The 11,927-nt window shown below is 38.2% G+C and overlaps 1 protein-coding gene and 1 long non-coding RNA gene across 2 annotated transcripts; both read right to left on the bottom strand.

The window, feature by feature from the left end:
* Positions 1 to 2,560: 2,560 nt before the first annotated feature.
* LOC122195979 (uncharacterized) lies at positions 2,561 to 4,068 on the bottom strand. Its single transcript, XR_006187148.2, has 2 exons — positions 3,520 to 4,068; positions 2,561 to 2,928 (listed from the first exon to the last, which is right to left on the bottom strand). It is a non-coding gene; the product is annotated as an uncharacterized LOC122195979 (long non-coding RNA).
* Positions 4,069 to 5,087: 1,019 nt separating this feature from the next.
* On the bottom strand, positions 5,088 to 9,776 carry LOC111919545 (pentatricopeptide repeat-containing protein At4g33170). The gene has a single exon (XM_023915112.3). It carries the CDS (start codon positions 9,719 to 9,721, stop codon positions 8,024 to 8,026), a length of 1,698 nt encoding a protein of 565 aa, XP_023770880.1. The 5' UTR covers positions 9,722 to 9,776; the 3' UTR covers positions 5,088 to 8,023.
* Positions 9,777 to 11,927: the final 2,151 nt, after the last annotated feature.

Raw genomic sequence — 11,927 nt, 5'->3', positions numbered from 1 at the left:
GCATGCATTTTAATGTATATAAACCAAACCATATCTAGTAATAAATTTTGTGATCCATCACAAGAATTATTAAGTCTCTAACACTCGTTCCAGGAAAGAGTCGTTTTATATGTTAAATTCTATTGTAGGTGGCCAAGGCACGGTTGATCCCCACCATGACATGGCAAAATTCATTTGACCGAGGGTTTGAATGACTCGCCACGACGTGGCCATAAGGTGTCACGGTGTGGAAGCTATTTTCGAAGAAACCCTAATCCCTTAGGCTTTGGGCCCTATTTAAAGGACATTATGGCTAGGTTTTCGAGGTCATTCAACCTCCATCACCTCTCAAGTATTGAAACCCTAACCCTAGCCTCCATCACTCTTGAAAATTCATTCTTCATACTTTGTTGGCATTTTTGAAGGGAGTGAAGCCTTTAGTGAAGATTATCATCTTGCAAGCAAAATATTCATCTTCTATTTTCTCTTCTGGACTTGGGTGAGTGTTCAAGACGCAATCTTTTCTTTTCTAGGTTGTTAGATCTTGGATTTTGGTCCTTTTTCTTCATGCTTGGTGGGTTTTGGAAGGTGAGATCTCATAAATCTTGCAACTTTATGAATCTCTAAGCCATTTGGATCATTTGACTCTTTGGATCAAAAGTAGACTTGAGTTTTAACGCCATGCATGGAATCTTTGCCCTTTTTGCCCTTGTTTTTCCCTAAAAATTTAAAGGGCATGCATATCCCTAAAGCTGTGATTTTTATGATCCAGAAGGTGTTGGAAACCCTTCTGAAAACTTTAGAGAAGTAACTCTAAGGATTAAGTGCTTAATGAGTAGTATATGCTTTATGCCTTCATTAAGGACTTAGGGCTTTGGATCTTAGCTTTTTGGCAAGGCTTAAAGGATAAAGCTGGAAACTTTATCCATCTAGGTTATGGTTTAGACCTAGTTTGAGCTTGGGAACTCGTGGAATGGACTGGAAATCAGCTTAATGAATTAAGTCATTTTGACTGATCCCCACGATGTGGCGTATGGCTGTCACGGCATGGTGTTTGGTCTGAGCACGCCTGGTTTTTTGTATTGCGACCATAATGTTGCCTTGGATAGCCATGACGTGGCGGTCAGCTGTAGGTTGAATTTGACCATTGCCTTTGAACCAAGTTTGACATAGGGGCATTTTGGGTATTTTGATTACTAGTTTGAGCTTAAGTAATTGTGATTGTATAAGTGGATGGTAGAGTTAACATTTAGAGCAGTGATCTGTGTAGCTATTTCTTTAGACTGTGAGGTGAGTTTTCCTCACTGTACTTGTGGATCGAAGGCACCAATGTCGGCCCACTAGGTTATGTATCTTGGTATATAGGATGATGTTATGATAGTTATATGATAGATTAGTATATTTGTATGATTACATGTATTTGTTGGATATGTGTTTAGGTTTATCTATTGTATATGTCGACATATTATGGAGGGGTCGAGGCGGTCCTGCTTTGTGCTGAAGGCCAGGATACCAGGGGCAGTCCGGATAGGTTATAGGCCCTACGAGGCGGTCTAGTCAGGCCGAAGGCCCGTAGAGCAGTCTAGATAGGTTGTAGGCCCTGTGAGGCGGTCCAGTCGAGTTGAAGGATCATATATGCATGCTATTGTTTGTTATGTTATGTGATGGTACTTTTGGGGAACTCACTAAGCTTTGGCTTCCGGTTCAGTTAATTGTTTCAGGTACTTCAGAGGATCATGGAAAAGCGAATGTGTGATCGTGAACATCTTCTATTTTTATTGTATTGGATCTTGGAATGCTCTGATTATGATTACACTTTTGAAACAATGGTTTTGTAAACACATTATGGTTAATGGGTTATTTTTGAAAAAATTTAAATTTCTATGATTTTTGGGATGTAACAAAGTCTTTCCTAAAGGACTTAAGGGACACTTCAAAAAGTCTTCAAGCTCCCACTTGCCCAGTCAACTCTTGCTTGCAAAATGACTTCAAATCTTCATGTTGTGAAAGTTGCAACACATAAACCATTAAGACTATGATTTACTTATTAAACCCAAAACCAAAAGTAGAAGCTTATGGTTAGGATTATGGTCTTAAATGGTTAAGTCATCCACAAGGAGGTCATTTCTTCATCTTGTTACATTTAAAAAGAAACACAACTGGTCTAAGGGGCTGTTTGGTAGGATCTGAATTTTTAAGATCTGAATTTTTAAGAGGTTTGAATTTCTAAGATATCTGAATTTTTAAGATCTGGATTTTTATCATGCTGTTTGGTTGGAACCTCTGAATTGTTGTCTGAATTATAAAAATGATCATTTTACCCTTTTGTATTATTTTTTCTAAAAAAATGCTTTTGTTTAGAATATAACTGGACCAACTTCTTGGATATATATATATATATATATATATATATATATATATATATATAAACACCATACAAAATCCAAATTAAACAGAAATCAAAATCAAACATAAACATTTGACAAATCTAATCCAATTAGCAATCATAGTTGCTTTGTTTTGGATGACATTGCTTTAACTAAATAGATTTTTTCAAAATACAATACAATGGTCTAATAGAAAGAGGTGAAAGTTTGACTTTATAATAAAGAAATCAATAAAAGTACATTGCTATTTCTTACATATCATGACAAGTATAAACACATTCTTGAAAGAAAAACCCTTAATAGTTATTCTTGAAAGTAGTTTACAAGTTGTATCAAGGAGAGTGGTAACTCATGAACTGGAAACAGAGCACGCAAAAAGGCATAGAGACATGCCCAATTAATGAACTGGAGATATAATCTCCGATGAACTAGATTTGAAATTATAGCCCATATCAATGATGGTGGTTCCTTTTGTTTTAGCTGGAATCAGAACCTTTGCAGAGGACTTCAGAGTTGGAATTACTGGTATCATATCACTTGTCAGCAATAGCTTTATGCTCAACTACATAACCACAAATAGGGACAAATACATCATGAAATGGATATAACAGATTTCACATCTCATGAATAGAATGAAAAGAAAAAAAGTTAATAGAAATGGATATAACAGATTTCACAGATCACGCTTATAAGGGCCCGTTTGGTTGGATGAAACATAATTTGAATACACCTCACAAACAACTCTCTTAAGGCACACGGGAATTGAAATCTTCAGTGTTCAATTGCCCTCATTTCAAGAAAGTACGAGATTCTATGGTTTTAGATCTCGATGGACAATTCCATCCATGAAGTTTCAAATATACAAACAAATTCAAATCAAAATTTAATTAGATAAAAAGATTACTTAAATTTTTTTGAAAATTAATTTCACATAAACTATCTATTGAACGCAAATATTGATTTTGATTTTTGAAAACTGATTTCACATAAAATCGAGCATAACATCAAATATTGATTTTGATTGAACAAATCAGAAACAGATAACATAACATCAAGATCTGATTTGGATTTTTGATTTTCAAGTTTGGGGGAAAAGAAGAAGAAACAGAAGAAGAGCAACGGATTCGATTTTAAAAGAAGAAGAGAAACAAACCTGTTGCGTCAGCGGAAGAACGAGTTGGAGACAGAAGAACTTGCGGTTGCGACGTTGTTAGGAGCAGCGTCATCAACGTTTTGGGTGGGCGGGCGTCGTTTCAGCGGCGTCGTCGGAAGGTGTAGAGAAACAGACGCGAAGAAGCAAACACGAAGGGAAGAAAAGAATAGGAGGCGGTCGATCTTGTTTAGGGCAAATAAGGAACGCGTCTCTTTTTTTATTTTTCAAACTTTGTTCGATATCTGAAAAAATAAGAGGCATTTATAATTTTAAGATGTAAAAAATCATATGCAAACAAACAATCTGAATCTGAAAATTTAAGACATTGCCTCTTAATTTTACAATTAAAAGGTAAACAAACAGGACCTAAGTAATTTATTACAACAAATCAACAAATGAAAAAAATACATATTTATCTATTACATCTTATAAATATATAAATATCAACCAAACACAACGCAAATGTCTAAATGGCTTGTTTATACACAACATATCAAATATTATAACAAACAACTATTTTTTTTTCTAAAGCTTCTTTTATATAACCAAAATGCATGAAAAATGGTTATATACAAAAAAAAAAAAAAAAAAAAAAAAAAAAAAAAAAAACACACACACACACACACACACAATTTTAACCAAGAAGTTGCCAAAGAAGACAAATATGGATATTTCTTAACCAAAAGAAATACATGCTTGTTTTCCAAAAACCAAATATTATCAAACCTAAAATATCATTCTAACATATAAAAGATGGTTTTGATACCACTGATGGGTTTTGATACAAAATATAAGTTTGTTTTTCATAAAACCCGCAACGAAAGTCTTATAAAAATAACAAGTTTACTTTTAGTTTATAACAAAACCAAACCATCAAGGATCCATTTATAGAGGTTAGAATGAAATAAAAACAACCAACAGTTTTTAGAATGACAACCTTTGAAGCCTTTGAACCCATTTGGTTTTTGGGTGTTGATGAAGATAGCAAAAATTCAAGAGTAGAATTTCCCTATGTGTATCCACCATAAAAAGTAAGGCACTTGGTATGCTAGTTCCTTCTTGTATAAAGTACTTCTTAAGTCTTTAAGTGCTTAACTCAAATAAGCACTAAAGGAGAAGCACTTTAAGCCACCAAAGACTTGAATAATCTTCAAAAGAAAGCAAGAGAAGATGCATCATGAATCTTACGGTTTTGGTGACAGAGAAGAGGGAAGAAGATTGTGATTCTAAGACTAATACAACTAGATCAAAATTCATGCAAGGCACTCCTTTAAATTCTTCATGTAAAGTAAAGTCTAACCATTAAAATACTCTAAAGTAATGACTAGTAGAATAAGCATGGGAGACAAGGTATAGAGGTTGACAAGCAACCTCCACACCTCTAACAAAGTTGCGGCCATACCTTGATAAAGAAGAAGGATTTTTTTAATTTTATAAACTTTATCTTTAGGTAAAAGACAAAAAAGATTCAACTAGTCCAAAAGGGTGTGCATGAATTATTAATTCATACAATATGAAATAATAATTAGTTATACTCTCTTATAATTATTATTTTCACAAAACAATAATTATTCCCAAAAGGTTGTGGCATATAGATTCAACACTAAATACTCAATTGAATGATTTCCAAATGTGTTGTTTTTCTTGTTGATGACCGGCTGATGTGCCTGGAGAATTGAAAGAACCTCAAAGAGAAGATTTAAATGCACATCCTATGTGCTACTATACACTAGAATTTTGTTTAAAAATACCACAACTCCATTTCTGAAATAATGTCGGAAGATGCTATTCATCGGTGCTTGGAATGTTGTGGGGGCATTGGTGAGCCCGAACGGCATTACGAGGAATTCGTAATGACCGTTGTAGGTGCGAAACGTTGTTTTCTCAACGTCCTTTTCACAAACTCACAAGAATCCCGATTTGAGGTCATTCTTGGAGAAGAAATAACTATTGTGGAGTTCGTCAATGAGCTCTTCAACAACGGGAATGGGGTACTTATCAAGTATTGTGGCTCGGTTCAAGGCATGATAATCGATGCATAGCCTCTAAGAAGCGACTTTTTTTCTTTATGAGGATCATAAGCTCGAGAAGGCACTTTTTTCTAGGTCTAATAATTCCCTGATCTAGCGTCTCTTAGACTTGTCTTTGGATCTCATCTTTATGTAGATGGGGGTGTCGTATGGATGCACAAAAACATGTCCAAGCCCTTCAAGTAAATTGATGGAGTGTTCGATTGATCGGGATGGTGAGATGCCTTTTGGAGCTAAAAACAAAGCATAAAATCTCTAAATGAGTTCATCAAGTTGGTTTGGTGAGCCATAGATAATGTCGATGATGCATCGGCTATAAAGAGGTGGTCGGAGTGGGCCTTAATATTAGTAAGAACGGAGGATAGTCCCACATGAGTGGGAGAGATCCCCTGGAGAGAACCGTTATTCCAAAATTGTATCCGGAAGGAGGCCCATTTGTATAGCACATCGCCCAACGTTCCTAGCTAAGCAATTCCAAGGATCATGTCTAAGGAGCTAAGTTCATTTACCAAGGCGTCGACACTAGAAGAAAAAGAACCAAGCTTGATTGGAACCACCTTACATTGTTTGGACATCCAAATCCTCCTAACGTCCTCCATTTTTATGTTAATCTGACGAATAGGTTGGATGATTAGCCCTAGAGAAATAGCCAATCGTTTAGAGAGGAAATTGTGTGAAGCCCCACTGTCTACTAGAACTAAGACTGGTATGTCATTTATTACTTATGCAAACTTGATTGTGGACAAGGTAGGGTTGGAATCGTTGGAGATCCACCTAGAGAGAGAGAGAGAGAGGCTCTCCTTCAATAGATGATTCCTTTCCACCTCATTGACGACATCAACGTGAAATACGTGCCCATCATCGTCGAGTGCCTCACCATCAGCAAGGAGGAGTACTCGTAGCCCTCCATCTGCACACATGTGATGGGGGAGAGTATTTGATCCCACACTTGAAACACAATGCCTTCCTGCACCTGTCATCCTACTTTTGCAAAGTCAAATGGTGTGTATTTGGGGTTCGAATAGAAGCAAAAGGTTTATATAAGGGTCGGGTAAGGGTCGGATTGGTGATTCCGTAAATAGAAGTGGGTTTTGAGTTGGGTGGAGTGGTATATTTTAAGTTGGAAAGTCAGTCAATAGTCTTGGTAATGGATGAGCCCAATTGAGTAGGACCCGAGCGTTGACGGAAAGACACCATTGTCGCTTCGATGTTTCTACCATATTCCATAGCTTGATCGCATGACGAAGGACTCAAGGTGTGAACTCAATTACGAATTTCGTTCTTCAGCCTCCTAATGAACCAACCGATCGATTGTTCCTCTAATTGATCGAGAATTAAGATAGATATGGCTTCAAAAGCTTCAATATACTCTTCCACATCTTCCTCTTGGAACAACAAACCAAGTGCTTCATGCGCGTTACGATACTTCGTAGCACTGAAAGGATCATGAGCTTCAATCAGAACTACTCCCACGTGGTATCGGGGTATCGAATCATAAGGTTGGTATACCAATGAAATGTAGACCCATCCGTGCACATTTGGGAAAGATTCAACTGCTGATCGAAAGGAGTCTTGTGAATGTGGAAGTATAGTTCAGTCTTCCTACCTAGCCACGAGCATCTATCCCTTCAAAGGTAGGAAGTTTGACCTTGGGAAGTGAGAATAATGATTCATCATTTTTTTGGGGGTGGGGTTGCCATGGGGTGATGATAAGGGGATTTTCTGTCGTGTCGGAGGTGGAGTCTAAGGTTGGATTTCGGATGACGGACACGTCGGTCTGCTTGTAGGGTGTTGAAGATGTGGTTTTTATGTTGGCTATCATCCTCTCCATCGTCTTCTCCATGGACGTGGGTACGTCGGTCAGTAGATTCTACATAGTCTGAGCCTGCTAACTCCTTCATCTGGATGTTGACCTTCATGGGAGTTGATTGTGGTTTGCAACCGGGTTTCGGTGGGTTGTACCATGGTGGAAGGAAGGGTAGACGAGTTTGATTTCCCAACAAATGGAACCAAATTGATAAGAAACAAGCCAAGGAAAACAGAAAGAGAAACAATGGAACATCAGAAACATCAGCTTGAGAGCCAAATGCTTAATTGTATTCAATGATAGAAAGGATAATCAGTCTAGGGTTCTTCCTGCCCAAGCTTTAAAAGCCGAAATTCATACTAGACAAAATAAAACAAGACAAAAACTGAAAAGATACTATTGCGCTCTTTTCAAATAAACTACCCTCTTTTCTCTCTCTTTAGTCATAGTGGAGACACCATGAAGCTGTCATTCTTTTTGCCTCCTCTTGTACACCTTCCAGGTTGTGGGCTCATTGGATTCTCCATTCTTGGGCTGGGCCAGGGATGTTCCCTCACTCTTTTCCTTATCAATATATTTATAAAGACCCATAAATCCATACGAACAATATCATAAGCATTCTTGAAAGATATTTAATTCTTTGAAAAAAAAAAAAACTATGCACAAATCACCAATGATCTCCACAGTTACAACCACCATCAAAAAACCTATGATATCTATTAACATCCCTCACTATAATCTCCCTCTCCACCACTCTACTAATATACTTAAACGCCTCATGACAATCCCTACAAATCCTTAGATTCTTAACAATCCTCAACGCCTTGCCACGTGGCGCCACATCAGCAACCAGTCCAAACGCCAACGCCAATTTCTCACTATGATTCCAAAGTGCTTCAATCTTCTCCTCTTTCCCTACTTCATGCAACATGTCATCCCAAACAGGCACATACCCTAACTTCACTATCTTCTCCATTAACTCCCATAACTTTCTGTAAATTTCGTTTGTCTTTTCATGTCTACGATCTCCTGCTAAAAAGACATGAACTTGTCCACAAACTTCTATCCAACTCAACCCACCTTCCTTTTTCACCCTTCTCTCTCTCATCAATTTTCTCACAGTTTTCACTTCCTCCAACTTTCCAACACTAGAAAAAGCATTTGCAGCAATCACATAAGCAGAATCATCTTGTGGGTCGAGTTCTTGTAGCCTTTGACTCATTTCTTTGACCATTTCTATATCACCATGATGTGCACTAGTGGACAACAATGCCCTCCACATTGCAGCATCGGGTTTATGATTTGGCATTGTTAAAGCAATCTTTTTAGCTTCCTGTAACCTCCCAGATCTACCCATTGCACCTACCAAACATGTGTAATGTTCAATCCATGGTTCCAGTTTGTATTCTGATTCCATCTTTCTGAACCATCGTTCTGTTTCATCAACCAAACCCGCATTGCAAAATGCTGTCATGATAGAGAGAAAAGTGTATTGATCGGGTACAAGACCTTGATGATGCTCCATTGATGAAAAGAGTTCCATGACTGAATCTTTGTCCCCTTGTTGTGCGTAGCTTGACATCATTGCATTCCACCCTATGAGATTCAAGATTGAAACAAGTTCATTGAACACCAAACGTGCATCGTTTACCATTCCACATTTCCCGTATCCATCTACCAAAGCAGTTCCGACAATCACATTTGAATCAAGGCCGGTGACGACAGAATGGGCATGAATCATCTTAGATTGTTCTAAGGCAGCTAGTTCTGCTGACGCACGCAATGCAGCAGAGACGCTGTAGTCGGTGGAGTCAAACCCAGAAGCTCTCATTTCAGCGAAATAAGATAAAGCATCGATGGGTTTTGAGTTCTGGGCGAGCCCGACGATTACAGAGGAAAAACAAACCGCGTCTCTGTGAGGAATTTCGTCGAACACTTTTTGGGCGTTATTGGGAAGATGGGTTTTCGAGTAAAAATGGATAAGGGCTGAGGCGGTAAAGGGTTCGATTGCAAGTGAGAGTTTGATAGAGAGAGCATGAAGCTGGAGTCCAAAGGAAAGAGCATGGAGAGAAGCGCAGGTTTTGAGAACAATTGCTAATGTGCGCTGGTTGGGGAGGGTGGGGTGACGGAGCATGGAGACGAAGTGGCTGAGAGCGGCGGGAGTGTTGGAGTGGCCGGAGATGAAGGTTGTCCATGAGACGACATTGGGGGATTTGATTTGTTGGAAAAGACGAACGGCGTTGGGGAGGAGGTGAGAGTTGATGTAGAGAGTTATCAGATTGTTGAGCTGGAAACGGAACTCAGAGGTGCCGGCGTTGTAGGTTTTGATGACTCGAGCGTGTATCCTGCGTGGGTCTGATTCCATTTTTTGTCTGCTCCAGAGAACGGAACAAATTCTGGAATGGTTTTGGTTTTCTGAATCATTGAAGACTGGAAGTGAAGTAATACCCTACCTAATGTATAAATTTCAAAAATATACCGGGTTTTTTTTTTCCTGGTTAAATTAACTTTAAATTTTTTTTTCAAAAAACGATTTTGTATTGTTTTATGGGAAAATGACCGTTGAGGTAACTATTTGTTGCCTTTGTTTTTATTTGGTCTTTTTTTTTTACTCAATACACTATCGAACTTGTTTTCGTGTTCATCATAGTCTTTTTGACCGACTTTTGACCTGTGATAGCCGGTCAAAGGATTATGATGAACACAAACAACAAGTTCTATGAGATATTGAGTACAAAAAAAAAAAGACCAAATGAGAAAAAACTCACAGTTAGTTACCCTCCTGAGTCATTTTCCCCGAAAAGTTAAATGAAATTAAAGTTACAAAATTATCAAAGACTACAACCTTCTTTGGCCATAATGTATATGAATAGCGTTTCGGAGGGGTAATGTAACACCCATAAAATTCGAGCCAAATTAAAACATGTTAATTCATTCAAAATCATTAAGTTCATACATTCGTTTTCAAAATAGTTTAAACATCAGAGTATTTCCCCAGAACCACATCACATAAATCGTAAAACATGAGGAGCGGTACGATCACGCCTTCGCCTTGCCACGATCTCCTGAAGTGTTGGGCTGAAGTTTTGTTGAAGATTGCGTCATTTGGGCTCGGCTGTTTATTCATTTAGTTTGTATTCCGGTTTGGGCCTGTCCAACCGAAAGCCCATTTTGTTTATTATATAAGTATATGCTTGCATGCATATTAGAAGAATGATTTTAGAACGATAGATCAGAGCATAACGATAGTATTTCCAGATTTCTTTAATCGTTCTTGTAACCTACCAATCCTCTACAGTTGATGTTCTTAATCGAGCTCTTCTGAGGATTTTGTTTAATTATTCGACACGTTTGATTCACTCTTGTCTCGTTCTTATTTTCGTGTTCTTACAGTTTTATATTTACTTACCTGTTTAAGATCTAATCGATCTTCAAAGATTAAGGTTTTGATCTCATCAATTGGTATCAGGGCAGGAGGCTGTGTAATCGATACACATTTTTTCTGTGAAAAGGTTTTAATTAGGGTTTTTCCGCAACTATCGATATTTATTGAGCCGTCATCTCATTATTGACGTATCTTGATATTTATTGTTTTGCCCTAATCTGCTTTATTACATGTCTGATCTTTGAACAGGTTTTTCGATCATAATGGACGAGTCGTAATCAAATCCTATCAATATTTCCAACAGCATCGGTTCAACCACGAAGATTCCAATCCTATATACCCATGACTATGAAGTCTGGGCGCATCACTTCGAAGACTACGTGATAGGATCTGAGGATAATGGATACCTCATATGGGAAGCTATCATTAATGGACCGTTTTCTCATTCTGCAACGTCCAGGATTATCAAAACTCAAAAGGAGTACAATGATCTGCTGAAGGATGTTAAAGATATTGCACAAGATGAAAAGGATAAATTCCAGTGCAATATCAAGGCGTTAAGATTGATTAGATTTTCCCTTCAATCCGATACTTTCAGGTTGGTCAGCTCATGCACGACGGCAAAGGAAGTTTGGGATAGACTTCGTGAACTGTACTCTACAGACGAGAATCTTGAACATTCTATCCAAACCTTACTCTTATCGGAGTTTGGAGAATTCAGGCAAGGGGCCGAAGAAACAGTGACCCAGACGTTCGATCGCTTCAATCATCTTCTCAGTAGGATGATCAAGCATGACATCGAAAGGAAGCTTATCGAGCAGAAGGTTACTTTCTTAAATGGTCTGAGGTCTGAATGGAGAGCAGTGGTGTCTACAGTCAAAGCCCATGAGCAGTTTAAATCATATTCTTTGGCAAAACTGGTGGGTATTCTCAAGTCCCAGGAGAAGATTGTACTGCAGGAGAAGAACGTTGTTTCAAGCCTTGGTTCGTTGGCCCTCCTGTCAAAGAGTAAAGCTGTGATGGAGGATGAAGACCTTAACTTGGAGGAGTATGACCTTACGTCTGAGGATTATGCTATGATGGTGTCTAACCCCAAGAGGTTCATAAAGAAGAGATTCCCCAGCAATAAAAACCGAAACTGGCAGGGGAGTTACAGTTCAGAAAAAGTTAACCATGAACCGAAGGT

This window comes from Lactuca sativa, chromosome 9, assembly GCF_002870075.4.
Source record: "Lactuca sativa cultivar Salinas chromosome 9, Lsat_Salinas_v11, whole genome shotgun sequence".
In the NCBI taxonomy this organism is placed as follows: domain Eukaryota; kingdom Viridiplantae; phylum Streptophyta; class Magnoliopsida; order Asterales; family Asteraceae; genus Lactuca; species Lactuca sativa.
Note: the sequence above shows the minus strand (reverse complement) of the source record. Positions and strands in the feature narration are given on the sequence as shown.